The following is a 27,608-nucleotide window of genomic DNA, read 5'->3' as shown; positions in this document are numbered from 1 at the left end:
TTCCTCTGATATGGGGTGGATGTTGCGAGGACCGGGAACTCGTGATGATTAAATCACTCATTCACTGTGCGGCCATAGGCTCACGGCGCATATGATGCATCAGACCAATAGCGAACCCATGCAGACCGACCACGTGATGCACGTCAGCAGTTTCTGTTCACGAGGCTCGGAGCCTCGTTTTGAGATTCAGCCGGCATCACACATGCCTCCGCTCGAGCCAATACAACTGCTTCCCATGACGCCGGAGAGAGACGGGACTCGAGCCGGGCTGCTTTCAGCGCTTGGAATTGCCGAGGGCGAGTCCGCAGAGGCGTATATGCACTATATTGAGTCGGCTTGGACCTATCAAGGAGAGTGGAATGACTTTCTGCACCTTTTTATCGATGTGGTTCACCACTTCCACGGTACGTCAAAGTCGGACATGCGGCCGGTCGAAGCGACCAGCCATCCATATCACAATCCAATACGAGCATTAGTATGGGTATCCCTACTGTTGCTGATATGAATTGTTGTTCAACACGGCCAGAGCAACTTTCTGATCCGGTTCCAGTTCCATCCACTTCCCAAACTGCCCAGCCTCGCATACAAGCATACATAGACGGTCTTGTTAACAGCCAAACCCACGCCTACTTCAAAGACACCGTTGCCGGCTCAGGAGCACGGATCACAGGCGTGACGGAAGCCGTACTTCGCATCCTTGGGGCTTGGTTGCTAATGCACTCGTATTTCATCCCCACGCGACGTGACCAGCGGCGAGTAGTCTTTGCATATTGCGTTAGACAGAAGCATGGCTATTCTGAACAAAAGGCTCTCAACGAACCAGTCCCTAGGCTTTTGAGTCAAAGTGGCTTGCTACCAAACGCATACGAGATCAACGGATCTGAACTAAATTCCCTCCCAGATTCTTCAACCGATAGAATAATGGAACCATTCGGCCTGCATGATTCAGTTGGCTTGCTTGAATCTCTCTCAGTCAATCCAAAGAAACTCAATGCTGTCAGGCTCTCGAGACTCGGGGGCATCAAATTCACATGGACGACCAACATCTCGCGACACCTACTTTTATCCAAGCACGGGGAGACTAATTACTTGGACCTTTTTGCCCTCCCATGTGCGCTCCAAGGAGATGCAGCGAGTATCCTTGCAGACATGGGCATTTCTACGGAACTGATTGACGAAATCGAATCCTCTTACGCCACCCTATTTAATCCCATTACACCCTCATATTTACATACTAAACTCGCAAAAATCAGGGGATTTTGCTATTTGTGTTGGTGTTTACATTGTGGTTCATATCGACTCCGGAAGCGAGTGCTCCGGGCCCTGAACCCTCCAAGAGGCAAGGATCCAGCGCGCTATCAGTTCAAGTACGACCCAACTCTTGAGACTCTCATGAAGAGAAATGCCACACAGTGGGACCAGACGGAGTTCAAGCAATTATGGCCACGCATTTCAGTACTTGATGCCCATTTGCAGCAAACCAGACCATGGAACTTTTGGGTTCTTTTCCGGGATAGTCGCGATACAGTCCAGTACTGGACGTTCCTGTAAGTTCTGCCCGAAATTTCATAATTTCTCAGTTGGCTAACGCAGAGTTAGCTTTGGGTCAATCATTTTATTTTTGACCGTGGTTCAAGTCATCCTTGGTGCAGCTCAGGTTGCCAGTGGATTCCTGCCTCAGTCCTAGCAGTTAAATAATTATCATGCTTTGTTCTTGTTAGACTAGTAAGCCGTCACCGGGCCCTGGTAGAAGTGACTAGGTAGATAGTGACATGCCTAGTAATTAAAGACAAGATAAACCTTGATGAATAAACGGATAAAGGAAACGAGTGGGATCTAACTGGTTTTATCAAACTATCCAGACGAGTGTTGAGCATGGGATACACGATTGAGTTGAGATATGATTTGACGTTGCCTATGAACGAAATATTCATTTATATGTAATGCGAGAGAGATAAGATATAACGATGTCACAACATTGTTCAGCGGCGGAGAAAAAGGATGATGGTGTAGGGTAGGTAGTTTGGGTTCGAAGGCTGATCTGTCGGTGACCTCGTCGTCGAGAGGCTCGCTAATTTGGTCTACGATCTTTTGATAAGGATCTCCACGACAAAAGAAAGCAGTGATATCCTCTTGTACGATTTCAAGGTCTCTTGATGGCGGCCTTTTTGCGTACGGAAGGTCAAGCTTAATCGCAAGTGATTTGTATGATGCGTGGTTTAAGGATTTGAGATTGGCCGTTTGCATTTTACGTGGACCTCATCTAGACCTCATCTAATGTGCAACCGTACAAGTGAGGTTCGTGACAGTCAAGTTTGCGATACAGTAGCTCACAGCTACTGGCAGCACACAGACACGCAGGCATACAGGGGCCGTGTTTCGTAATGCTAATCTCTTGTCCCAAAAACGTGCACAATCATGATCAACGTTTTACGTCGTGACCCTAATTACCTAGGTGTGCTCGTTTGCACCAGTCGCCGATTCTACTCCGTTGCTGCTACCTAGCCTCGCCTCAATGACAGAAAGCTCACTTCCTTCCGGTCGCTCAATCGCGTGGATGATCAGGCGGGACTCAACTTGGGTCAGGAGCGCGCTCCATTCGTCGGCCTCGCGCTCCTTTGCATTAAACGCCTGGATCATGGTGAGGTCTCTCTGCCGCAAAGTCGCCTCGAAGGTTGTCGGCCCCGAGCCCGGCTTCGGCAGGACCACGTCCATGATGAGAAGCCTGCTAGACGGTCCCATGGCCTCCACAATGCGTCGCAGGATCTTGACGGCGTCGGTATCCGGCCAGTCGTGGAGGATGGTCCGCAGAAGGTAGATATCGGCCCCCCTGACTGGCTGCGGAGTGAAAAAGTCGTACTCCATGATGCTGATCCGACTCTTGACGTCCTCTGAGAGCTTTAGGACCTGAGACCTGGCATTGCTGATGGGGCCGGGAAGATCTTGGACGACTAGTTTGAGCTTCGGATGCGTTGTGGCAAGCATGGTTGCAGTGGAACCACTGCTCCCGCCAACCTGGTCACTGTTAGTACGTTCTCGGAGATCAACTCTTGTCAACCATATCGAGACTTACGTCGACGACAGTCGCCTCTCCCAGAGACTTCCAGTCGAAGGCATCCAGCAAATGCTCGGCACTTAATCCGGTATGCGACACGGCGCGGCTCTTCATGTAGGCGCTGAAGCCGTCGCTGAGGTCGGGCCGAGACTCGAGGTGCTGGAAGAATGGCAGATCAGTCTTGTGGACGAGGTTGTACGCCGTCTCGTTTGGCGCCGTGGTATCTCCCCATTTCTCCGTTGCCGGTGTCAGTCCGGCCATGAGTGGGACCGTCTTGCTGAACATTTGCAACAGTTCCGTTCGCAGGTGGACATTCTCGACGAACGAAGCCGAGAGCGGGCTGTGGGAAAGATGGCCATCCTTCGTCTCGCAGAGGAAGCCCACAGTCATAGCCATGCGGGCCACAGATCGCAGAGTCGACACGGGCACATTGGCCCTTGCCGCAACCTCAGCGTAGGGCAATGCATCTGGAGGTAGCGGGATGCGCGAGAGGACATCAAAGTGGCAAAGCCATTCAATGCAGTAATATTGCTGCTGCTGGACCAAGAGCTCGGTGACGAAGCTGTTTGGGTCATGAACAAGACGCTTCATCTGTGTTGCATGCTCAATCACAGCGTCTCTATCAGTCTTCTTCATCGTGATCTGCGGTATATGGTGGAGGCTGCTGTTGCGGTCAATCAAGGCTTTCTTGGAGCTTTTGCTGATGGAACGGACGCGCTTGGGGCACTCCTAATAGAGCTAAGACGGTATCAGAACTTCAGAAGTCTGCTCTATAGGAGGAACAACAGTATCCTTATATGCGCCCACAGACGGTATATTCACATCCCATCCATAAACTTCCCCAACAGCTTTCAGTCACCTCCAGCAATAGGATGTCCTGGTTCGCATGAAGGAGGGAATGCTGCTGCTCCTGCACGAGCCTGAAGGATGACGCAATAGTGACGGAAGGCCTTTGCTCAGGATCCTCTTTTGACGGTTGGGGAAATATGCATTGCTACGCTCATTCTGGAATACGGGCTGTAGGGATGCATTTTCGAGCGCTACTATGGCAGATAGCCTCGGTTTAGAGTTAGGATTATGTGTCTAAGCTTATAATGTAGCACCCAACAAACTCTTCAGGCTCCATTCTAATGCAGAGAAACTCAGATTACTGAAGCACTAACGGCGGGGACGGGCTAAGGCGTGAGAATTAAGCTTATACGATGTTGCAGTGCATCCATTAGTTGCGAGGTAAAACCATCATCCTATCTTACACCGGACGCATGTGATACATTCAACCGGTACTTGAAGCAGATGTCCAAGCGAAGTGTCACTTCGACAGGATCCAGAGAATCGACGGAGGAGCAGATGATGACATATTTGGACTGGAGCAAGGCAGAGGATGAACACGCCGAAGCTCAGGTTGCCAAAGAGATGAGTGATAACCCCTGGCAAACAAGAGGAGTGGCATGAAAGACATGTGTAAAATCGTGGAACGAGACAGCAAGAAGCGGCGAACCTTGAAATGAAACGCTGACACAGTAGAACACTGTAAAATTGTGAAAATACAAGCAGGGTGTCACAGAATACAACCCAGTTTCTCTCTCTTGAGAGGTGCTTAGTCAGTGGGCGCACTCAGGCGGCGAATGAAGTGAATCGGGACACAGCCTCATATCTGACATGCATATGTGTCGAGAAACCCCGCGCCTTGGGGTGGCATGAGGCATTTCCATAACATCAACCTAAGCTCCAAAGAGTGTATATCCAGTTGTCAACGACTACACGAAATCGGCATTAGTCTCACCCGGAAGACCGGTCTGTCAATATGGACGGCATCTCGGCGGCAACAACCGTCATTGCCGCTGTTGAGGCTGGCATCGTTGTGCTCAAATACGCCAAAGGTGTTGCTGACAGTGACAAGGAGCGAAGGCGACTAGAGTCTGAAGTCAAAAGCCTTGCAATCCTCATGCAAATGCTACAGCCACTAGTCGATGCCGCAAAACAGCGAAATGACGGAAAATCTCCTGGCACGAAGTCTTTGGGTGACTCCGGTGGCCTTCTGGAGCAAGTCAACAACGTGCTCGATGACTTAAAAGAGCCGTTCCTGCTTGACAGTCGAAAAGGCACAAAATTCTAAAAGCTTTGAAATGGCCATTTGACAAGAAGGATTGTGCCGATATGATGCTCAGCATCCATCGGCTTTTTTCATAGGTCCAATTCCTTCTATTGACGGACTTGCAGTAAGCTTCGAGTCTGTCTTTCGGTCTCAAAATCCACAGACTGACTATGTGTCTAGGACAATTACTCTCGAAATCAAGAAGGATACAGAAGCCCTTCAATCACTTCCCAAGAGGACGAGAAACTTGGAGCAAGACACAAAAGAGTTGGTGTCACGTTCGGATGGTGAGCCCTGGCTAAAAGCCTCTGCCTGATACCTGCTGACTGGGTGCGAGCTGTCCTTTTGGAGAAAGTGCATTTGTTCTTCTCGCCACTAAACTTCTTCATTGCCATGGGCGACATCTTGGTTACCCACGAAGAAGACACGTGCACATCATTCATAGAGTCGACACCTGTGCGCTCATGGATTGACGGGACAACTCCGAGGCTCTGGTGCACCGGCATACGTGAGCTTTTCCTCCTTTTTCCATGGCGCAAAGTTATTAACATGTTGAAGCGGGTTCTGGAAAAACCATGCAATCGTATGTTATTGTTTGTAAGAGCTATGGTATTGATGTTGACCCTTCCAGAGCAGTTTTGTTTCGCAAGCTACGAGCGGAGTTCGCTGAAACACCAGACATTGGTGTTGCCGCCATATTCTGCAGCTACCAAGACCGAGAAAACCAGACCACGCCCAATTTTATTGGTGCTGTATGGAGGCAGCTGGCTTCTGAACCAGCGTTGACTGATATCGTCCGGGGTATATACGATGAGAAATCCTCCAACGGAGGACGGCCCACTCTTAAAGACGCAATTCGGGTCTTCGAAGAGGTAGCATCCAGCTATACCACGATATACGTGATAGTGGATGCTATAAACGAACTCAGCTACTCTGGGAATGACCTTCTAGAACATCTCACCAGATGTCAAAATGCGAATCTCATTGTCACATCAAGACAGGCACCCGAGGCAAAATATTTCACCGGCTTCCAGAAGGGTGAAATAAAACCAGATCCTGAAGATGTTCGAAAGTATACGTCATCTCGAATTGACTCAGACAGTAATCTGTTGTGGCACGTCTCCAGGGACGAGACTCTTCGCGGCAAGATCATTTCTGCCATACAGGAACGCTCGAAGGAGATGTGAGTTTTAAGTCTGCCATTTGCAGCAGTTTATTAACAATAATAGGTTCTTGATGGCTCGTCTTCTGATGGATACTCTCGGTACCCGTCAAGGTCGCAATATTGTTCGAGCACTCGAATCGCTTCCCAAAGATATTGATGCGATATATTCTGAATTCCTTGACCGCATTAGTTCGTCCAAGATGGCAACTTACGCAAAAGGCCTCGTGGACTGGGTGCTTTGTGCTACTCGTCCTCTGCACATTAATGAGCTCCAATGCGCACTTTCGCTTGAGCCTGGCGATTCTTGCCAAGAGGAGAAGTACTTGGTAAATATCGACGCCATTATTTTGGCTTGCGATGGCATCATCACTGTTGATGAGGGTAGTAGTGTGGTGAGATTTGTTCACCACACCTTCCAAGAGCACCTCGCGTCGCAGCCTCTCCGCCCTTTGGGACAGATTCACGGGGATCTAGCACAGGCATGTCAGACATACCTTCTATTTGATGAGTTTCCTACGGGGCGATGCCTTGACGATGACGAGATGAGCCTGCGCCTCGATTCTCACCCATTCTTGCTCTAAGTCGGACCACCCATTAGCTGACCGACCCCTTACCTGACCGCCCCACTTACAACGCGTCAACCACAACGCGCCTCTAGCCACACGCATTTCTTCCTTCAATAACACTCAATTAGTCAATTTAACCTTATTTTTATTATTTTCATACCTAAATACACCGAAGAAGACCTCCAACTAGCTATTCAGGATGTAAAAAATAGTCTATCAATACGAAAAGCAGCCAATAAGTATGTTATTCCTTATTTAACCCTACGGACTAAGCTCAATAGCGTCCCAAGCCGCAACGAAGCCTACGAATAGCGTCAGATACTTTCTAAAAACCAGAAAGACCAGCTCTGTAATTGGCTTATCTTATAAGATAAGCTCGGAATGGTATTAACTTATAGCTAGATTTAGAAGTTAGTAACTTTCTTATTAGGTAAAAGTAATATTAATTAATAACTTAGAAAGTACTAGATAACTAGCTTTTTATATTATAACTAGTAAATAAAAATACTTAAAGAAAAGAAAATTAATTAGAAAAGAATAAATAGAGTTAATCTAGCTGCTATTTGTAGGTTCTATAATTTATTAGATTAACTAGAAGTTAAATTAATTCCTCTATATAACTATTAGAATTTTAATAAAATTAAAGTCTTTTAAGAACTTAAAATTAATAGATTTATAGTTAACTAATTAAAGCTTTAATTAATAATTAAGAAATAGCTATATAATCTTAATTAGATAATTATTCTTAAGGCTATTTTTATAATAGAAAGGTATCTTAATTTATTAATTATTTTTAAAGGTAAATATATTTAATACTAATAGTTTCTAGAGAAATTAAACTTTCTAATTAATTAGAAATTTATATTATTTAAAAAGAGCTAAATTAATAATAAAATTAGCCTTACTTAATTATAGAAAGTCTTCCTTCTAGGCTTTAAGCTAGCCTAAATTAATAAAAAAAGGCTTCTTATTTTAAATAAATATAAATTATATATAATACCTGATTTTATATATATTTATATAACTAATAGAGTCTATTTACTTTATTTACTATCTTATATAAGCTATATTCTTTAGCCTTTTAATATATTAGTCTTTAAGCTACTTAAAGCTATATATTAAGCTACCTTAATACTAGCCAATTCCCTTACTAATATTAGCCTAACTAAAAAGAAAGACTTTCTTACTTACTATTTTAAGATAAAAAAGAAGATTCTTACTACTAAAAATATCTTATTAAATTAAAAAGAAGCTAGATTATAGCTAATTAATATATTAAAGCTAATAAATAGTAAATTTATTATTTATAACCCTAATAATATAATTACAGTCTAATTAAAAACTCCTATTTCTCTAAAAAATAAATTAAAAGTCTAAAATTATTTCTTTTATAACTTCTAGCAATTTAAAAGATATTACTTTATTAGTCCATTCTTATAAGAAGGAAATACTAGCTAGCCTAACTATAAGATAGCTATTACAGACTATTAGTAAGGGATTTAATAGGCTCCAGTTTTAAATTACCTAATTAGAAGAAAAAATTAAAGCCCAAGATTAAAATTCAAGCTAATTAAAGACTAGAAAAAGAGAACGGGTTTATAAAGACCCAAATAGGCTATTTCAAGATATCCGAAATGTTAAGAGGGCAAGAAGGCAAATAAAAACGCCTAAGGTTAAAGATTCAAAATAGCTTATTTTTTCTTTATTCTAATTAGTTGATTTTTTAATATTTAGAAATTTTATTAGTTAGTTTATTAAAAATCAGTTGAAATAGACCAATTAGGTCTTTTAGTTGTTATTTTATCTATAAGTGAAGTTGAATTGCGATTTTAGTTGTTATGTAAGTGGGGCGGTCAGGTAAGGGGTCGGTCAGCTAATGGGTGGTCCGACTTATGCTGCTAAGTCATGGGCAACGCACACTAGAAAGTCAACTCGCAATGAAGTGAAGCATGGGGATCTTCACGTCAGGGTCTTTACGGAAAAGGCATACAGGGAGAGCTGTATACAAGCATATCTGCTACCAGAGAGCAGACATGACAAGTACAGTTTTACTGCACCAGCTCAAGCTCCTGCGCTCTGGTTTGCTTCCCGGCTTGACCTCCAGCCAGAGTGTACATTATTCCTTGATGAATCGACTGTGAATGAAACAAACTCACATGGCGCAACAGCCCTTACCGCCGCTGTCGAAGCTGGTTCACTTGACATTATGTGAATTCTTCTATCCCACGGAGCTCTCCCGGATGGAGCTACTGGCTATTCTAAAGATGACATTCCTCTACATGAAGCTAGTCGTCGCGGACTATTGGAGGCCGTTCAATTGCTTCTCAAATACCATGCGAAACTGGACAGCGCTTCTCATGGCGGACGAACGGCCCTGTTTGAGGCCATTAGCAATGGTAGGGAGAACATTGTAAGGTTTCTCCTCACTTCAGGGACAAACCCAAGTCACGGCACAGATCTCAACTGGACCCCGATGCACAGCGCCGTGGCTCAAGGAAACATCAACGTCATACGACTGCTTGTCTCTCAGGATTCTAACCTTGTTCATGCAAAGACGTCTCACGGGGAAACCGCTATGCACATCGCTGCGGATCGAAATTTTCCCGGTATCATCAAAGAGCTGTTTAAGCTTGGATCAGCACTGGAATCCCGCGATAATGACGGAAACGGGCCGCTCCACATCGCAGCCGCAAGAGGATTTCAGGATTGCTGCAAAGTGCTGCTAGATCTGGGGTGTCCCCTAAACGCTCAAAACTTCTTCGGCGAGACCCCTATCCTCAAGGCTTGCGCTCTGGGCCATACCGCAACTGTGAGCCTGCTCCTAAATCGAGAGGCAGATCTGGATAGCGCAAACCTTGACGGCGCCTACCCACTCCACCATGCGGCCCGCCATGGGCATCTGAAAATAGTTTCCGTCTTCACGGATACCGGCGTAGGTCTGAGCAGAACCGACGTCTGGGGAAGAACAGCTTTGGATGGTGCTCAATATTACGGAGATCAACGGGTTGTTGAATTTATGCTTGCCCATGGCGCCGTCCAATCTTCAGATTCACACGATGACAATGGAAATTCTTTGATGCTTCAGACACCAAGTCCACGTGTACTTCCGCCCGTTGTTCGACCTGAACTTGATATAATCCTCCCCTACCGGGCAGTCAAGAGAATTTCCAAAGAGATCGAAGTCTGGGAACGAGACAGCCCTACGCATGTGCGAATGATCCCAACAAAAGATGTAAGAATTTCCAACCGTAATTCTGTACAATTATGTATTCAAGGTGGCTGACTTTGAAACCAGGTTGGAAAGTTCCGTGCTGTGATTGCAGGTCCAGTGAGAGCCCTCGAGATCCCCTTTCACTCTATTATTGTTCAAGCGCGCAAGGACCGATCTAACGTAGAGTCGTTCAGGAAAGCTCAGGCTACAGAGGAGGAGCTTTCTACCTCGAAATCATCATCCCGCCGGACTACCCAAACGGCCCGCCAAATATCTATTTCATCACGCCAAGATTCCATCCTCTTGTGGAAAGTACGGGAGATATGTCTACTGGAGTGTGGGTTTCAGATCAACGCTACAAAAGGACTGGCTTGGAAGATGGGGGCTCTGCGAAGACTGTGTACTGGAGGTCTACTTTGAGCATTTTGAAGTGTAAGTGCTTCGAAGGAACTAATGCACAAATAGTACTGCATTAACAAATAAGGAAAAAGGTATGGATGAAATTTACGCAATTCTAGAGCGGCAACCTGAGGGGGATCCTTTCAATCTGCGAGCTTCAGAACTTTGGAAAAACGACCGGCATGAATATTACCAAACAGCCCGTGAGTGGACAAGGAAGCATGCCATGAATATGGAAATTGTCTAGGTAGATCTGAAAGTGAGGTTATTCAAATTCAGGAATCAAGAGATTGCCATATTTGGTTTTTTTTTTTTTTTTTTTTAGCTTTACTTAATATTATCAGATAGATCAAAGCTATACAGTAATCTCAAACAGTAGGAATAAACAATAAGTACTATATCTAGCACCAGAAAAAATAGTAGCTAAATAATAAGGTTATTACCCACCAGTCTCTGCCTGAAGCTTCTATTTAACCCCTCTAACTTTAATCCTATTATTTGCAGTTAATAACCTTACTATCTGCAGTTAACAATCTTGCTATCTGCAGTTAATAACCTTAAGATAGTAATCTTATTCCGAGTAATAGGATATAAGGGAGACTGATATCTCCTATCGTCAAGGGACCAACTTCCCTTCTGATACTCATCCCATCACAACCAATTTTCAATATGGCAAATTTCATTCGAAAAGCTCTTGTCAACGGTAACCTGTTATATTCGTATTATAGATCCGGACTCCGATATGATCTTGGATTCTCTTGGAATCTAGAGGATGAATCAGAAAGACAGAAGCTGAATTTCCTCTCGAGCTTCCTTGAGAAAGAAAATCTGTAGAGATTGCCATATACTGGCTACTTCTTCTAATCTAGGGAGTCTAATAACGACCATTAAGTAGTCTGTTGTAGGTCAAATGAGGTATTAAGCTACGATCTAAGGCATCTAGCCGAACATTTAGTAAGGTTTAAATTATGGAGCTTGCAAAGTCACGTTCTCTCGCTAAATCTTGAGATATTTTATGGTCCGAAGCAAGCTGGTAGAAGGGATTAAATCCAGGATTCGGACACATGGAGCGACTTATCTACTGCAACGTTGATTTGCGCTGAGAGGCAAGTTGCCAGCCACATTGAGATGTTAGAGGATAGTCACATGATATTCTTTCTGCCGATTGTCACCGCCAATGTGTATATCCTATCACTTCGCTGTCAAGACCCGGGTGTGGCAATCCTGATCCTGATGACAGTCAAACATGATGCCAACGAATGGACCAGAACACTTCCGCGTCCACCCTCACTGTGGAGCGTGTGGCTTCGCGTTTAAAATCGGTGACCGATTTGTCTCGTGTATGGTCATGTCTCCCAACACGACCGGAAACCCAAGCTGACTTGAGAACTAATACACAGTTCTTTCCCGCCCCGCTACCGTTATCTACGGAACGCAGGATTCACTGACATTTCCGCCCGAGGATATTGGTCATGTAATCGAGTAGCCGATGGGCCAGTTATTTGGCAAGCCGAATGAATGTTACAGGTGCGCCAGGGTTGGTGAAACCACCACCGTCCACCCGGATTGCTACAACTTGTTTGCGAAGGAATGTCGAGCAGAGGACATAATGGACCGGCTATGGGTTGCATCAACATGGAGATATCCGTGGTCTGAGGCGAAACCTCTACTATTGCCACCTGATCTTGATATCGATACCGGCATTGATTGTGTGGCTGCTGTCGGCCATCTTCCTCAGCTGTTGGCACTGCCAAACATACCAGCTCGAATCATATGGGAGTCAGTGAGTAATGCCATGATATTGCGGTATACGTCGGTTCTCAGTCTCGCTCGCCGATTGTCAGCGGCCAACGATGATGGGATGGTTTCTCTCCCGCTTTGTATGATCTATGCGTGGGATCGGGGGACATCTCCGACGATCCGAGAGGCCGTGACCGAGCCGTTCATCCGCCTCACGATCGATTATCAGGGGCTTAAGATTATCGAACGCCTTGAAGCACTACCAGAAAGGCGGGGGGTACAAGCTGAGACTGAGGCATTCGTGGTTGAGAAGGCAGAGTGCTTCGCCAGAGTCGTAGCCAGTTTCAAGGTTTGTATCCGTTTTAAGGCTTCAAGGTCATCCAACTGATGTTGTTTAGTACGGCTTGGCTCATTTGAAAAACGTCAGTTCGACCGATTTGAAAATGTGGGATACTCCAGCGCCGCCGAATTGGGAAGAATGTCTCGTCTCTCCACCTAGCAGTCGACCTCCCGGGATCATCAAAACCATAGAGATGCGCTACAGCACAGGTATCACATTATTCGTCTGCGGTATTGTCACTGTAGCAATTCATACGCATACTTCAAAAGCGCCATGCGCCTCTAAGACATTTGAGCGCCTTTCATATCGAGCTCAGGGGTCTGCTCTTTGGCTGTATGTGCCTCTCTCCTCTGACGATGGGATCACTGCGTTTGGTGTCCGAATGAAAACGAAAATGGATGATCTATATTCGCGAGCAACAGCTACCTTCCTGGTAAGTTCCAACGGTGTCGGAATTGATAGAAGTAAACTGACAAATAAGTTTCGTTTTGCCCGTTCGGGAGATCTTGCTATTGGTAGGCATCATCACGCACAGACAACGGACTTTGTATCTGCTACGAGCCCAGACTGCACACTCATTTATAGCGTTCCTAGTTTCGGAATCTCTGATTATGGCGTTTGCCCTAGAGTGGGGGGGAATGTGCAGATAACACTCTTCACCCCGATGGGTAATCCTCCATCCAGGTTTACCTTCTTCTCTTCCGGATCGCTGGAAGCCGTATTTTCCACGACGGTGTTCTATGATGAGGAAACTGGCTTCTGCATGGGGATATTAATCAAGTACAACGACGGGACGCGGCGGGCCCTAGGACAATGCAGACTGGGAGTAGATCCCACGCAATACTGCACTGCACCTACGCACCTATGCCACTATCCGATCACCCACCAGCGACCAGGCGAGAGGTTTCCGGAAGAAGGGTTTATCGCAGAATTCACCACAGACCTGAAACATGGACATAATGAAGAGGCAGCTCGTGAATGGGAATGCTGTCAGGTGAAGGGAAATCTCCAGTTTTGGTTTCACCACACAAAGAGTGTGCTGCAAGTCGTGGACTAATTTCAATTCCAAGATGCTTGCTTCTATCCCATCGTATTATCTTCCGCCTTTTCCTTTTGCATTTCTATTACCCTAACACAGCGGGAAAGGTGGCTCGTGACAGCCTGCATCAGGGTCACATTCGTAGCTGTATCAACTCATCTTGCTCACGGACTCTGGATGTAGGGCCAACAACTGTTGCCCGGCGACGTTTCCTGAAGAACTACCTAAAACCACGCCCTTTGCATCTGAAGACAGCTGTAGAATCAGTCGCTCCGCATCATCGGTGTCAGTCTGAGGACGATTGGTACAGACGATTGGTAAAGTGGTGGCTGCTAACGAGGAGACTCTTGGAGTATCCGCGGTGATCGCAGGAGACAACGGTGAAATGGGACTTCGTGTATCTCAAAGGAGGGCCTTTCTTTAATTACTTAACATTCCTTTATGCATTATCTGCCTGTGTCGTAATAAGAGGTGTCTCCAAGTCGCTATCGCCATACCGATGGAAAAGCTCGCCCTTCGCAGTTACAGGCACATACTCCTCCTTAGACGACCAGCTGCCATTTAAAGACCTCTGTAAAGCCATCCGCTGAAGCTGAAGTAATCCATCGTGAATCCATAGATGGCGCGAATGAAGGTGGTTCGTACCGAGCTGGAGACGTCGTCGTACCCACCAGACTGTATCCTCATGAACAAAGCTCACTAGAATAATAACTGAACCAACAACCAGCACCGCCAGCAGCCCACGGTGACGAAAATTGACAGTCCCGTTAGATATAGACGTCATCTGCGTCTTACACATCCACGCGGTTCCAGGCGGTAGCTCTCGCATTTGCTTATGCGCCGCCGTCATGTAACGCTCTCGACGCGGGATTGCAAACTCTTGCATGCGGAGCTGTTCCAACGCCAGGGTCACATTAAACCAGGACGAAACTTCATTGTGCCAGTGATTCTTCGAAAGCGGAGTCTGGTACGTTCCAAAGGCAAACTGGCTCGCCAGGAGAGCCATCTGACCGCGTCCTTGGACCGCGTCGTCCAAGATGGACGAGGCGCGGAATAGCCGCATGGCAACACTGCGTTGGCGTTTATTCAGGTCAAGAGCGATGGCCCACTCAGCCGGCACATCGAGGTCGTAGTCTATGGGACTTTCAGGATGGATTGGAAATAGATCGATGATGGAGGACAAGTTGGTGCAGCGTGTGTTCACAGGGTTGCACATTTGAAACTGCGTGGTACAGCCGATCGGGCTCAATGGGTTATCAAAGCGCGTCCTTCCGGAGCCTACCGGCCAGATTGACCCTCTGGCATGAGCTGCGAATACTGGGTCGTCAATGTCATCGAATGAGTGCATGTCATTTGGAGCGATGAGGATCAGAGACAGGTCTGCGTCTGTTCTGCTGAGCTCCTTGATTGGGTTCCAACCCCGATCCGAACCCCGGCTTGCAATGGAGTATCTCGTCCTGGAAGATATGAGTTTTGCTGTCTGATGAGCCACGTGCAGAGGCGTGAGCACTTACTCAACGTGATAGGGTACTCCATCTCCCATCATTCGAACAGCTGGAACAGTTGTTTTGTTGAAACCCAAGTTAAAATCTCTCCTGATTTGCTGAGCTGTCACATTGTTTTCTGCTTCCATTTCCGGCCCGTACCGCCCGTAGTGATACGAAAATAGAGTGTCCGAACTTCTAAGGTCAGTGTGCTTATAACTTGACAGAGGCTTGCCCAAAACGCAGGTTGGTGAGGGACCACGAATGGTGGTGACATAGCGATCGTCGACGGCCAAGGGAGTGCAAGTGACCAGCTTGCGATATTGAAGAATATCCGAATCGGGACCATTGATTCCGAAATATGACCTCGCATTGATCAAGCCCGTATCCGCTTCGAAGGCAGAGACATTTGGCCTACAAACCTCGGCATCGAAGGGGCAGGGCGCATTTGTCCTGCTCTTCCAAGGAATCGATGGTTGCGTAAAGAGCTTGCAATTGACCTCAATTCCACGACTGGTGCCATTATAACACTCGCGGGCATACGTGGCAGCCTGGTTGATATCGTAGAGTTTTACAATCAGTGCATCTTCATCGTTGGTGTAGCCGTCTCTCGTGGTGAGAAAACCGCAGTTACTGCTATCGAAGGCTCCATGATCAGAGGGCGGTCGGATAAGTCGCCTCGTCTCGCCGTTCAAGGCAATCTCGGATGCGGTGAAGACTGCAATGACGCCTGAGCTGATAGCGTATCCCAATACCAGAAATATCCACGCCAAAGAACGCTGCAAATTCTTCCGCGCCAGGCCGCGCCAAGCCCAAGCCTGTTGAATTAGTGGCCATACTGTGCCGGTCGCGTTGGCGCTGTTCCGTAGGATGACCTGTCGCTGATGATGAAGCCCGTCCTTTGAGCCGTTATCATCTCTGAACTGATGCAAGCAAAAAGCCACGAGATGCCACAGACGTGTGCCAGTAAATGTAATGAAGAGTGAAAGAAAAGACGCGAGAAGCTGTGAGTTCCGTGGTGACGCGGTTAAAATCTTAGCACCTCCATTTTCCCAGTCTGTCCAAACGCCTTGGAAGACCTCGATGTTGTCGTCGAAGAGCATCTCGTATCGCGCGTCATCTAAAATCTGGAGGGGAAAAGAAGCCGGGGTGTCTATAGGGCTGACCAGCTGCGTTATATATGACAAGATGTGTTTTTTGCGCCTAATTAATAAGGCGCATTCAATGGGATGTCCCCATTATCGGCGAAGCAATTTGACGGCAATTTAGGGTTAGAAAATAGAGATGACCAGGTGGTGCCAGCCACGTCTGCTTAGGGGTAGGCACGTGGAGCAAAGTCAGGTGTGGCTTAAAATAAAGCCAATCAATACGAACAAATATCTTGTATTAGTGGTTAATCATGTTCAGCTGAAAAGCTTCCTGCATGCCGAGCCATTAGTCTGCTAGTTTATCTTTACTTTATCGTGAGGGTCATGGGGGTAGACTGCTAATATAGGACTAGACTTACAGTACACACACACAACTGTGGCGTGGGCTTATCCTATTGCAATTTGTGCAGAGTTGTGGCTAATGAGTGTGGGTGGTGTTGTGCTGTTTGTCCTTGGTATATGGGTGTTGGATTATTTGTGCCTGGTAGGCGGGTGGGCGTTGTATTAAATGGCCGAGTAGAGTCATTAGTGTTAGTGCGACCGAGTGAGGCTGCGCTATTGCAGCACTTGTAAAATGGTACTCCAGATTGGCACGCTCAATTTTCTGAAATGGGGCCAGGACCTCCAGGACCTTTGTTGACAGATGTGCATTTACAACTAATATGATTGATGTGTAATGGTTCTACCAGCATCGAAGATGTTTGAGTTTTAGAAATACACACAACTGGTTTACTTAGGTTGGTTTAAGATAATTGTTTGCAAGGATTACTACGAGATGTACTCGGAATCCTAAAACCGACAGCAGAGAGTATTTTACTTCACAGAAAAATTGGATTAGGTCAGATGTTTCCATAAGCAACTTGATTTTATAAATATGTAATGCTATACCCGTAGCAAAATATAGAACAGAAAGATTTCGCGATACAACCGTATCCAAGTCCAAAATTGGACCGAGCCCAACCGCAGCATGGGACAAGTCCCATCAGCGCGATATAAACAGACAAATGCTTTTCAATCGAGGCCAACTTGACATGCAAATCAAGGTTCCCTTGATTCATAGAATGACCCGCCATTTGCCATCAATCTATAAGACCTTAAGCCTTGCGAACCTTGCGAGCCTTGGCCCGTCGGGACTGGAAGCTTCCACAGGCAGGGGCAGCTGAAGCAGTAACTGCGGAGTACGGAGTCTCGACAGCGCTGGCAACAGGGGTCACGGTGGGAGTTGAGATGGCACTAGAGATGGCGCTGGATGAATCATCCGAGCTGGAGCTGGAGCCGCCCGAGACAGTCTCAGAGACATCACCAGAGGATCCATCCGCGCTGCCGCGAATGGTGCCGCCAGGGATAACATCGGGGCCGGGAATAACGTCGTAGGAAGTGGATGTTCCCCAGACACTGAAGTTGACAGCCGCATCAGTGGACTGGTACACACCAGGAATCGCGACAGCAGAACCGGGGATGCTGGTGGCGCTGTTTCCGGTAACCTCAATCTGAGCGCAGGCGTAGAAGAACTCGGCCTCGCCAACATGGGCACCGTGAAGTCCGATGTGTTCACCACGGACGAGGTACTGTCCGTTGGGGATGGTGGAGGGCACGGTGAACCAGACTCGGTCCTCGCCATAACTGCACCAGGCGGAAGAGCGAAGCGACTCGGCATTTCCGGCGGTGCAGAGGAGGGACTGGTGGATCTTGTACCAGTCTCCAGTGCCGTCGTAGGTAGTGGCATCATCAGCGGCGCTGATGTAGACTTGAGATGGGCCAGGGTGAAGCATGCCAGTACCTCCGTAGGCCTGCTTCAGGCCAATCTTGTCACCGGCCTTGACAGTGTAGACGCTGGAGGCAGCAACAGCTCCCTTGTTGCAGGTGAAGTCCGCATCGAGAGGGGTGATGGAGCCCTCGGGAGGGTTGATGAACTTGGTGGGCATGTAGCTGTTCTGATGCTTCCTGATGTAGGTGTTGGCGGAGCCCTCCATGGCATCGTTGACGACGAGCTGATCGAACGTGTAGTGGGCGTGGACAGAGGAGATGAGGCCGAAAACGGCGGGGATGACGTGAGAGGTCTTCATGATTGCTATTTGCGACGGGTGACGGCTGAAGTAAGTGCGAGAATTGAAGCGATTGAAACGAGTTGACTGGAATACTTAGAATATGAATGCAGAACGAATGGCAGAGGCTAGCTCTTAGAAGTGAAAGTGATGAGTTGCTTGAGGTTGAATTCTAGAGATGGGAGTGATGGGCAAGTCGCCTTTATATCTCGAATCCAACAAACCAGCCAAACTGTGGTGGACGATTTTCCTCCAACCAGTCCCCCGTGTCGTTGTACTTTTGTCGAGATGCATATTTTCTACTCCATTTCAGTCGTCAAGCGAACGACAAGGCGTTTAAATCGGCAAGGGGCCACCTCGTCCACCACCCTGGCGAATCCCAGGTTCCCAGCTCGCTTGCGTTACCCCTTGTTACACATCCTTCAGTGATGAATTTCACGCGCGCTCTAATCTTAAGCTTAAAGGCTAACGTTATTCTTGTCTCTATTCATATTTTTTACTGTACGCTACCAGGCTTTTATGAATTGGGCGTCATGGCTAACTGTGCAACAAAAGCACCTGCTTTGCTTTGCATTCTTCTCCTTCGCTTCCTGATCATTGAAGCTTTCGATTGCGAATACCCCTTGCTCTTTCGCTTAAATTACATGGCCTTCGAATCGGTATTTACGGGGCATTCTTGAAACGACGCTCGCAACATGAAAACACGCTAATCATCCATCACCGCTTTTTACTGGGTACACCGGCTGTTCAAGTCTTGGCAGCTCATTGCGAGTGTTCTTAGGTCGATTGGCGGATCATTGTCCTTTTGTATGAATGTTTTATTCGACCCCTGCCAAGTTTTGCTCAGTCCACTACTCAGCGGGGAAGTAATCCGTGTAGTTACCTGGTGCCACTGTCTGGGCAGCGTTCGTCATTCTATCGGCAGAAGCGACCGGCATGCGATGCTCGTGGAATATACTAAGCGAACGGTAAATTAATTAAGACTGAGCTAAATTGTAGTAGATTATCTCTCCCTTATTACCATGGAAAGTGACTGCCGACGGCGTGTATAGCCGCTGAGCTGGGTTGTGGGTCAAGTCTGGACCGAAGAAATATGTCGGACTACAGGGTAACTTAAACACGCCGCAATACAGCGATATAACTAGATGTTCCACAAGTAAAACACTTTCATTCGCAGAATTAAACCGCGTCGCCGTTATTGCCGAGGTTTGAAGGACTCAACAGTAAACAGGTTCAATATTTAATTACTGATGTATATAGACGAGTCCTGATGTAGCCCTGCGATACTACTATTATAATGCTATAGATGCTCCTTCTACAACTACGTCCAATCGAGCACCAATGGGTTTGCGCAGGCAAAGGGACATTTTAGCTCTCTAGCTTGAGTATAAGATGCAAGGTCTTGTAGAACTCAATTAGGCATCCATTGGATTGCGAGAATGGAGCTCAAGACGGATCAGATCGACTATATGAGGTATAGAGAATCAGCCTTTGACCATGTCAGTGTGGGAACGTGCGTGCTTCGGTTTGCAGTCTTTGCTATTGAGTAGGCAATAGTAATGCTGAAGTGGGCTATAGAATACACCGCGCAACTACTGAAGACTTTATACCCGCTCAGACTCGGTAATTACTACCTCAACACTTGATTTCTCCTTATTCGTGACGTCAGTTTGACGAACACATTGGTAGGTCCGGAATTTTCGCGCGGGCAACTTCGCATTGAACTAAGAAAACATTTGCGTTAGCTGTATTGAACTCTCATCCACGGGACAAACCATTGGAAGCATACCATTTGATCAATCTCCTCTAACGTTCGACCCTTGACTTCAGGCAAGAAGAAGTACACCCATGCCGCGGCGATGATACAAGAAGGGAACCAGATATAACCATATCTGGGACCCCAATTGAGAGAACTTGGGTTGATGAAATAAGGGGCAGTGAACGTGATCAGCCATGCACCGAGGAACCCAACCGCTGCGGCAAGACCGAAGGTATGACTGCGAAGGCGTTGAGATGGAATCTCGCCACCGACTAGCCAGGAGTATGAAGCAATCATTCCCTATTGAATCTTAGTTCCTGTACAGAAGCGTGCTTTGGCTGGCTGACTTACGTTGTAACTTGTCATATATAGGCAGGAGAGTGCGACAAGGACCTTTCCTGTGACTATTTCCCCCGGGTTTTTGTCATAGACAATTGCGATGATCAACTGGAAAAAGCCGGAGATAAGGAGACCACTGGTCAAAAGAACGCGTCGCCTGCCATATCGGACGACGATTAGAGCGTTGATGATGATGGCAACTAGGCCCGCAGTGCTGAGGACATTGCTCATCGCGAAAGGGTCTTCGACCTGGGCCATGGCAAAGAAATATGCTTTATAGGCTGGAAATCGGGGTTAGCAACCCAATTCTTATTTGGGGTTCAAATGGAAGCCTACCAATGATGAACATGGATCCGGAAGCAGCTTGCAATACCACAGCACCAACAGAGAGCATAGTTCGCCTTCTATCAACGGGGTGGCGGAACATATCCATGAACCCTACACTGCTGGCCGATTCACGTTCGTTATCAATGGCCAGTCGAATTTCAGCGAGCTCCTCTTCAACATTTGCATCGTCAGGTCTCAGCCACTTTAGAGACTTGTGGGCTTCGTCGAACCGGCCCTGCAAGATGAGCCAGCGAGGCGACTCCGGGATGAAGAACATAGAAATGAATAGAATGGTGGGGACCACGTAGATGATGCCCAATGGGATCAGGTAGGCAGACTTGTCCGGTCGCTTCGCAGTCGTCCAGTCAATGATGGTGCCGATGAGTGTGCCCTGCGCGCAATAAATGAGTAAATAAAATTATAGAGCCGTTGGGTAAATACTAACGAATGAAGTGCAGAACTGAAAGAAGCTGAGAAATAAACCGCGGTATTTGGCCGGGCTACTCTCTTGGATGTATAGCTGAGAAAAGGTCATGAAGTACCCGTTTGCCAAACCAATGAGTAGACGGCCTGCATAGAGAGGGCCAATGTGTGTTGTGGTCATCATGATAATGTTGGCTGCTGCACATAGCAGGCACGCGAACCATAAACACCATTTCCGACCAACTTTGGCGGCGACAAAACCCGCAAGGCTGGAGCTGATGAAGGCGCCGAGGGTCATGAACGAGGCGATTAGTTGCTGGCGAGTAGTATTGATGTTCCAACCAATCGCTGTCTCTGGATCTCGATAACCGAAAATCTGTCCAGCAAGAGGTTTTGTGAGCCCGCCAATTCGGAATATCATCAAAACTCATAGGGACAAACATACCTTCAAGAAGCCAGGCATGGCTTGCAAACCGCCGATCAAGCCAAAGTCAAGGCCATACTGGAACGGGGAGAGAACGATAATGCCACAGGCGATGAAGCACCGCCAATTGGCGCGAATGGTGTCCTCTTTTCCCACTGCCATGATGAAGATTGTTGATAGAGATCAAATTTCTTCCAGAGAAGGAGGTCTGTGTCTCCTTTTGCATCCAGATCGAGGATTGACGGTTCTTGACCTCCCTTACATACCCACAAATCCCAAGTCGATTGAAGGTAGTATTCGATGCCTGTCACCTGATGTCTACGTGGTACCCCGTGGGGAAGTGGAGAAATGAAGCCGGTGTGACAGCGCAGACGTAGCAGTAACATGCGGGGTGCATGAGGAGCCACGCTAGGGTCAATAGATCCGATATCTCGAAGAGGCGAAGAGCCGGGAGCGCGAGATCAACGAATCAGAAGCGTGATAGACGCGATGAGCCGGGCGTAGTAGGCCTCGGTAATTTGTCGTCTTGGCAAAACAAAGCACTATTCCGGAAGCAGTGCTATAGTACCATAGTTCGGTATTCGGGATAATGGACCTGTTCACACGGGTTTTGGGCTCCGAATATGGGGCTCTAGGACAAGCCTCACCGCGAACCGAAGTGCAATGTGGTCTATGGTAACAAGGGTAACAATCACAGCCCGAATCTACCAGCCACCCTGATATCGCTGTTGCCGACGCGTCTAGCTAGGACTCATGACGCGTATCACATACCATCACCAGCCACCTGGGTTTGGAGTGGAGATAACTAGTGAAAAACCCGTCCTTCAAGACTCAATCCAGGCAGGATTAGCGAATCTCCTCGCTTACGACGCGAGGCTTGAATACCTTTCACAATTGACTACAATCGAGACGGGTTGGCGTGCTATCCATGATAATTCGCGAATAATATGTGTTGACGAATGCATTACGCTATCAAATCACTATCTCAAAGCGCGGATACAATGCCCAGCATCTTCTCTGTCTGGTCCCATAGTCTCTGTGCACATTTCGCGTCTCTTGCATGCGGCGCCAGCTTCTCGTTCGCGAGTTGACAGTCCGCCAGGTACAGGCATGTCTCATCCACGGCATCGCCACCATCTGCCAATTTCGGATCAAATGCAGCAACAATGGTCGTCGCAGCTCCCTGGTCTATTGATTTCCATACTCCCGCTGGGGCAGTACCGTCTAGTGTGCTTCTTCCTTGCTCGTCCAAATTGCGAGATAGCCCCGTGTCGATTGTCCCTGGGTGAACCGACAAGGCGAGCACGTTGGCACCTTTCTTCTGGAAGCGTCGTTTCAGCTCTGAGGCGTGCAGGATATTTGCCGTCTTGCTTTGGCCGTAGCCAATAAATCCGTGATACCCATCTGTCGCTTGGAGGAAGCCAGGGGCCAGGCCAGTTGGGGGACGCTCATCCTCCGGCACACCATCATATAGATCGCCTTCTAATGCATAGTCGCTGAAGCGTATTGGCGAGAGACGATGCCCATGACTACTAACATTGACGATCCGAGATCCTTCACTTGCGAGGAGTAAAGGCAGGAGAAGGTCCGTCAAGAGAAATGGACCGACGTGGTTTGTAAAAAACTGAAGATCAACTTTTATCCCCCCAGGAGTGTAGACTGTATCACGGGTCTGCAAGGTAATCCCGGCATTATTGATGAGAATATCCAGTCGGTCGATGGTCGAGGTGATTTCTGCAGCGCAACTCGTGATAGACTCGACAGATGAAAGGTCCAGCTCGACAAGTTTGACCAAGACATGTGGGTACTTGGCCTTGATATCAGCAGCCACCGCATCGAGTTTCGTCTGTGTTCGTGAGGCGAGGATTAACGTGGCGGGCGTCTGTGAAGCGAATGCCAGAGCCGTGGGTGCACCTATGCCAGAAGGGCTAACACCAGTGATTACAACTAGACGCCTGTTGTCAGAAATGTGCCATATTTGAAGCAGATAGTGTTACAAACCATTCTTGCCCTTGATCTCCTTGCCGAACGCCGCTGCAACCGTTGTGCCTGTAGTTTTGGCATTGAACTCTGGATGAGATGTCATATTGTCAGTTTTCTTGCCTTCTGTCGAAACAAGATACGCCTAAACACCACCCGATAAACATGTACCTGTAGAAGATTTGCATTATTATTATTACTCGTATTTCGTAGCGTTGCGGGTACTCTGACACCTCGGTTCTGGTTGTCGGAATGATGCATCCGAGTGGCGGGTCTTCCGGCAGAGGACGAATCAATACCGCGGTGTTCGCTAAAATGCGGAGGATATCGAATTCCGGGTAATTTCCATCCCCCGAGATTGCAGATCATATCTGTCTATTTACCCCGAGCACGTTCCGTGGGAATGTACAGCGTTAGATCAACATTCAGAGCACAAGGATCCCGACATTATGTACACATCTAACTCGGGCATCAAAGTCATCGTTGTCGGCGCTGGGTTCGGCGGCTTGACCGCAGCCATCGAATGCCACCGACAGGGACACGATGTAGAAATTTACGAGTCCTTTCCAGAACTGAAGGTTCTCGGGGACATCATCTCGTTTGGTTCAAATGCTGGTCGGATTTTCCATCGTTGGGGAGACGGTGAAGTTGTCGCTAGACTTCGGCCGTTGTGCATTGACATCCAAGAATACGGTTTCCGAATTCACAAGTGGGACACCGGAGAAGTCGTCTACCATCAGAAGAGGCCTCCTCCGAGTCCGGACGCGCCGGTGCTCAATGGGCACAGGGGTGAGCTCCATGAGGTGATTTTCAAGTATGCGCGAGACGACTTGGGTATCCCAATTCATTTGGGCCAGCGCGTTTCGGAATATTTTGAGGATGAGACCTCTGCTGGAATAGTGCTCAAGGACGGCCAAAAGGTTAGCCCGATAGCCTTCTCAGCCGCGATGTTCTCTGCTGACAGAACGCTTCTAGGTTCTGGGTGATGTCGTTATTGCCGCCGACGGTGTTCGATCAAAAGCGAGGGAGCTCGTCCTCGGATACGAGGACAAGCCCAAGAGCAGCGGTTATGCTGTTTGGCGAGCATGGTAAGAACTGAAAGCCTTTTCTCTTTCGACATTTGACTAATGAGGAGGTTCATAGGTTCTCCAACAAGGACATGATTGCCGACCCCCAGACTAAGGAATTCTGCGAGAATGGTGACACGTTTAACGGCTGGATTGGCCCAGACGTGCACTTTCTATTCTCTACCATCAAAGGAGGCAAAGACTGCTGCTGGGTTCTAACTCACAAAGATGACCACGACATTGACGAATCGTGGTCCTTCCCGGGAAAGATTGAAGAAGTGCTTGAGGTTCTTAAAGACTGGGATCCCGTCTGCAGAGCCATTGTCGAGAAAACGCCATCATTGGTCGATTGGAAGCTCGTCTACCGCGACCCTCTACCAACTTGGATCAGCAAGCACGGCAGGATTTCTTTGCTTGGTGATTCTGCTCACCCATTTCTCCCAACTAGCGCCCAGGGAGCGACCCAGGCCATGGAGGACGGAGTGTCAATTGCTGTATGCTTGAAACGCGCGGGGAAATCTCAGATTCCTGCTGCGCTTAGGACACACCAAGAAGTCCGGTAAGAGCTCCGCATGCTTTGATGGAGCTTGGTTTGACTTCACATTCTAATCAAATGAATGCAGGTATGATCGTGTGAGAGCAGTACAAAAGACTGGAGAAACAACTCGAGACCTGTGGCATAGCACAGACTGGTCCAAGGTGAAGGAGAACCCTGAAAGCATCGGGTTTCCAAGAGAAGATTGGATCCATAAATTCGACGGTGAAAAATATGCCGAGGAAATGTTCGAGGGCATTTTCAAATCATATGTCGAACCTGTTGAACACAAGACCGAAAATGCGTTGCTTTCGTCCGAGGTCAGCCGTACAGCAGCAGTTCCTTAGACAAATCATGAAAGTTTATATTGGAATTAATTTCATTACTCACACTTTATCTAAACTCATTTGTGGCTGTACACTGAAATGCTACTTGTATATCACATCGGCTTTGACTGTGGCGGTGAACACAAATAATGCACAGGGGAAAGATCCATCGACTCCTGGCCTTCATCTCCGAAATCACCATTGCAGACGCAATAGAATAAAATATGACACCAAAGGTGATGTAATGAAAATTTTGTAACAATTAACTAAACAATTTAGACCTCACTGCATCTCTACCTTCATCATCACGCTCTTTGTTTCGAGAAAATTGTCCATACTGTGCAACCATCCCTCTCTTCCCTGCCCAGACAATTTGTACCCTCCAAATGGCAAGTCCCTTGCTGTCTGGGGGCTCGTGCAATTTATTCCCACGTACCCAGAGTTGAGCGCTTTGGCGACTCTCATTGCTCGATCGATGTTCTTGGTGTAAACAGCCGAGTAGAGGCCGAAGTCCGTATCGTTGGCCTTCTCGATGGCCTCTTCTTCCGTCTTGATGACATTGATATTGACAACTGGCCCGAAGACCTCTTCTTTCATTATGCGGGCATTCTCTGGAGTTTCCACAAAGATGGTTGGCTCGATGAAATACCCGCCAGTACTTTGCAAGTTTCCACCGCCGCCCAATGCAATTGACCCAGACTTCTTTCCTTCCTCGATATATGACAAGACAAATTTGTATTGAGTCTCATCCGCCTGTGGTCCATGGTTGGTGTCCTTAACTGTCGGATCGCCCGCTCTGGCAGCTGCGAACTTGCGCTTGAACGTTTCCAGGAATGCTGTGGCGATGCCCTCTTGCACGTAAATTCGAGAGTTTGCCATACAAACTTGACCGCTGTTCCACTGGATACTGTGCATTGTCTCTTCGGCAGCCTTTTCAACGTCTGCATCGTCGAAAACGATAGCAGGCGACTTGCCACCTAGCTCGAGAATGACCTTTTTCAGGTTTGTCCTGGCTGCCGCCTCCTGGATCGCTCGGCCGGTACGTCCAGATCCCGTAAAGCTCAATACACTTACGTCCATATGCTCTGAAAGCGCAGCGCCTGAAGGCAAACCGTGGCCTGAGATGACGTTGAAGACGCCTGGAGGGAAACCGGCTTTGACGATCAACTCGCCGACTTTTGCTGCCGCAAGTGGAGCTTTCTCGCTGGATTTGAGTACGACGGTATTGCCAGTAATCAAAGCAGGGGCTGTCTTGCCCGCGAAGAATAAAAGAGGAACATTCCAAGGAATAATCGCCGCTGCGACTCCGTATGGCTGTCGAAGCGTCATGGTGACATAGCCAGGCGTGTTGAGACTTGCCTGGCCCTGAATCGAGGGCCAAGCCTCTGCGTAATGCTCAAAGTGCCCGGCAGCAGCAGGTCCATCGATGTATCCAGATATCGGCCGGCCTGCAGAGGTAGCCTCAAGCAAGGCCAGTTCATCGTGATGTTCCCGAATCAGAGCTGCCAGTTTCTTCAGGCACGCGCCGCGTTTGGCTGGGTCCAGGGCCGACCAAGCTGGGAACGCAGCCTTTGCCGCTGCCACAGCGGTGTTGACATCCTCTTCGGTGGCTTCGGGGACTAGAAGCGAGCAAATTGTGAGCTTGAGTGTGATTTATTACTTCAAGCCATGATATGACATACCATCCGCAACTTTTGCGCCGGTGGCGGGATTGAACAACGGGAAGGTAGCTTTATCCGACGCCTCAACCAACTAAGACACGAATGAAGTTGTCAGTCACATATCTCATTTGAGTGAGTGTAAATAGAAAATAAATAAAAATTCACCATACCTTGCCGGCTATGAGCATTCGTGGCTGCACCAGTTTGGGAGCACCCGACGTCAGGAGTGAATCGCCCATGTTGGAGGTCTCGATCGGGTTTCAAGCGGAGGTGGAGACAGATTTGACGAGTGGAATGCAGCCAGATTGGACAAGCGGAATGCAGCTGTTCATAGGACCACGAACGATGCTTGGTATATGCTTGGTAATAAGCGAGTGCGCAGGGGTGGCAAACTAGATCCATCCCGCAGCGCGGGGAAGAGGTTATAGATGTGCGCCACCCCCGCGAAAGCGAAGCGGAGAGACTGAATCGCGGCAGTTG

The 27,608-nt window shown here is 47.8% G+C and overlaps 11 protein-coding genes across 11 annotated transcripts; 5 read left to right on the top strand and 6 right to left on the bottom strand.

Annotated features, from left to right (window-relative positions):
* The first annotated feature begins 211 nt into the window (after window positions 1-211).
* On the top strand, window positions 212-1,703 carry BGZ61DRAFT_456201 (uncharacterized protein). Its single transcript, XM_046246473.1, has 3 exons — window positions 212-404; window positions 551-1,547; window positions 1,600-1,703. The coding sequence occupies exons 1-3, from the start codon at window positions 236-238 to the stop codon at window positions 1,685-1,687; spliced, it is 1,254 nt and encodes a 417-aa protein (XP_046101610.1). The 5' UTR covers window positions 212-235; the 3' UTR covers window positions 1,688-1,703.
* A 748-nt stretch (window positions 1,704-2,451) lies between these two features.
* BGZ61DRAFT_357918 (O-methyltransferase-domain-containing protein) lies at window positions 2,452-3,691 on the bottom strand (the record flags this gene model as incomplete). Its single annotated transcript, XM_046240920.1, has 2 exons — window positions 2,452-3,015; window positions 3,074-3,691. 2 exons carry the CDS (start codon window positions 3,689-3,691, stop codon window positions 2,452-2,454), a joined length of 1,182 nt encoding a protein of 393 aa, XP_046101609.1.
* A 1,168-nt stretch (window positions 3,692-4,859) lies between these two features.
* Window positions 4,860-6,896, top strand: BGZ61DRAFT_535108 (uncharacterized protein; the record flags this gene model as incomplete). Its single annotated transcript, XM_046254231.1, has 6 exons — window positions 4,860-5,134; window positions 5,331-5,437; window positions 5,488-5,658; window positions 5,709-5,733; window positions 5,782-6,333; window positions 6,380-6,896. 6 exons carry the CDS (start codon window positions 4,860-4,862, stop codon window positions 6,894-6,896), a joined length of 1,647 nt encoding a protein of 548 aa, XP_046101608.1.
* A 3,396-nt stretch (window positions 6,897-10,292) lies between these two features.
* BGZ61DRAFT_358264 (ubiquitin-conjugating enzyme/RWD-like protein) lies at window positions 10,293-10,738 on the top strand (the record flags this gene model as incomplete). The annotated part of the gene is made up of 3 exons (XM_046240947.1): window positions 10,293-10,433; window positions 10,488-10,524; window positions 10,584-10,738. Coding segments are annotated over 3 exons (333 nt in total), but the record flags the coding sequence as incomplete, so codon positions are not given.
* A 1,000-nt stretch (window positions 10,739-11,738) lies between these two features.
* Window positions 11,739-13,628, top strand: BGZ61DRAFT_424986 (uncharacterized protein; the record flags this gene model as incomplete). The annotated part of the gene is made up of 4 exons (XM_046243627.1): window positions 11,739-11,831; window positions 11,892-12,580; window positions 12,630-13,004; window positions 13,053-13,628. The coding sequence occupies exons 2-4, from the start codon at window positions 11,981-11,983 to the stop codon at window positions 13,626-13,628; spliced, it is 1,551 nt and encodes a 516-aa protein (XP_046101606.1). The 5' UTR covers window positions 11,739-11,831; window positions 11,892-11,980.
* A 421-nt stretch (window positions 13,629-14,049) lies between these two features.
* Window positions 14,050-16,197, bottom strand: BGZ61DRAFT_590439 (uncharacterized protein; the record flags this gene model as incomplete). The annotated part of the gene is made up of 2 exons (XM_046256632.1): window positions 14,050-15,067; window positions 15,125-16,197. The coding sequence occupies 2 exons, from the start codon at window positions 16,195-16,197 to the stop codon at window positions 14,050-14,052; spliced, it is 2,091 nt and encodes a 696-aa protein (XP_046101605.1).
* Window positions 16,198-17,262: 1,065 nt separating this feature from the next.
* Window positions 17,263-18,308, bottom strand: BGZ61DRAFT_550594 (glycosyl hydrolase family 61-domain-containing protein; the record flags this gene model as incomplete). Its single annotated transcript, XM_046255473.1, has 2 exons — window positions 17,263-17,413; window positions 17,477-18,308. The coding sequence occupies 2 exons, from the start codon at window positions 18,306-18,308 to the stop codon at window positions 17,337-17,339; spliced, it is 909 nt and encodes a 302-aa protein (XP_046101604.1). The 3' UTR covers window positions 17,263-17,336.
* A 1,583-nt stretch (window positions 18,309-19,891) lies between these two features.
* BGZ61DRAFT_496038 (general substrate transporter) lies at window positions 19,892-21,721 on the bottom strand (the record flags this gene model as incomplete). The annotated part of the gene is made up of 6 exons (XM_046250969.1): window positions 19,892-20,011; window positions 20,077-20,346; window positions 20,398-20,666; window positions 20,722-21,103; window positions 21,158-21,511; window positions 21,581-21,721. 6 exons carry the CDS (start codon window positions 21,719-21,721, stop codon window positions 19,892-19,894), a joined length of 1,536 nt encoding a protein of 511 aa, XP_046101603.1.
* Window positions 21,722-22,544: 823 nt separating this feature from the next.
* BGZ61DRAFT_535102 (uncharacterized protein) lies at window positions 22,545-23,645 on the bottom strand (the record flags this gene model as incomplete). Its single annotated transcript, XM_046254230.1, has 2 exons — window positions 22,545-23,506; window positions 23,561-23,645. 2 exons carry the CDS (start codon window positions 23,643-23,645, stop codon window positions 22,545-22,547), a joined length of 1,047 nt encoding a protein of 348 aa, XP_046101602.1.
* A 343-nt stretch (window positions 23,646-23,988) lies between these two features.
* Window positions 23,989-25,488, top strand: BGZ61DRAFT_480706 (uncharacterized protein; the record flags this gene model as incomplete). The annotated part of the gene is made up of 4 exons (XM_046249225.1): window positions 23,989-24,459; window positions 24,515-24,627; window positions 24,683-25,165; window positions 25,230-25,488. 4 exons carry the CDS (start codon window positions 23,989-23,991, stop codon window positions 25,486-25,488), a joined length of 1,326 nt encoding a protein of 441 aa, XP_046101601.1.
* A 261-nt stretch (window positions 25,489-25,749) lies between these two features.
* Window positions 25,750-27,367, bottom strand: BGZ61DRAFT_496035 (aldehyde dehydrogenase domain-containing protein; the record flags this gene model as incomplete). Its single annotated transcript, XM_046250968.1, has 3 exons — window positions 25,750-27,086; window positions 27,150-27,219; window positions 27,299-27,367. The coding sequence occupies 3 exons, from the start codon at window positions 27,365-27,367 to the stop codon at window positions 25,750-25,752; spliced, it is 1,476 nt and encodes a 491-aa protein (XP_046101600.1).
* Window positions 27,368-27,608: the final 241 nt, after the last annotated feature.

Source organism: Ilyonectria robusta (assembly GCF_021365365.1).
Source record: "Ilyonectria robusta strain PMI_751 chromosome Unknown BGZ61scaffold_16, whole genome shotgun sequence".
Lineage (NCBI taxonomy): Eukaryota > Fungi > Ascomycota > Sordariomycetes > Hypocreales > Nectriaceae > Ilyonectria > Ilyonectria robusta.
Note: the sequence above shows the minus strand (reverse complement) of the source record. Positions and strands in the feature narration are given on the sequence as shown.

Coding starts and splice junctions, on each gene's coding strand:
- BGZ61DRAFT_456201 (XM_046246473.1), top strand. CDS start 236: ATGACGCCGGAGAGAGACGGGACTCGAGCCGGGCTGCTTTCAGCGCTT. Junction 405..550: donor TGTGGTTCACCACTTCCACG/GTACGTCAAAGT, acceptor ATCCGGTTCCAG/TTCCATCCACTTCCCAAACT. Junction 1,548..1,599: donor GTCCAGTACTGGACGTTCCT/GTAAGTTCTGCC, acceptor ACGCAGAGTTAG/CTTTGGGTCAATCATTTTAT.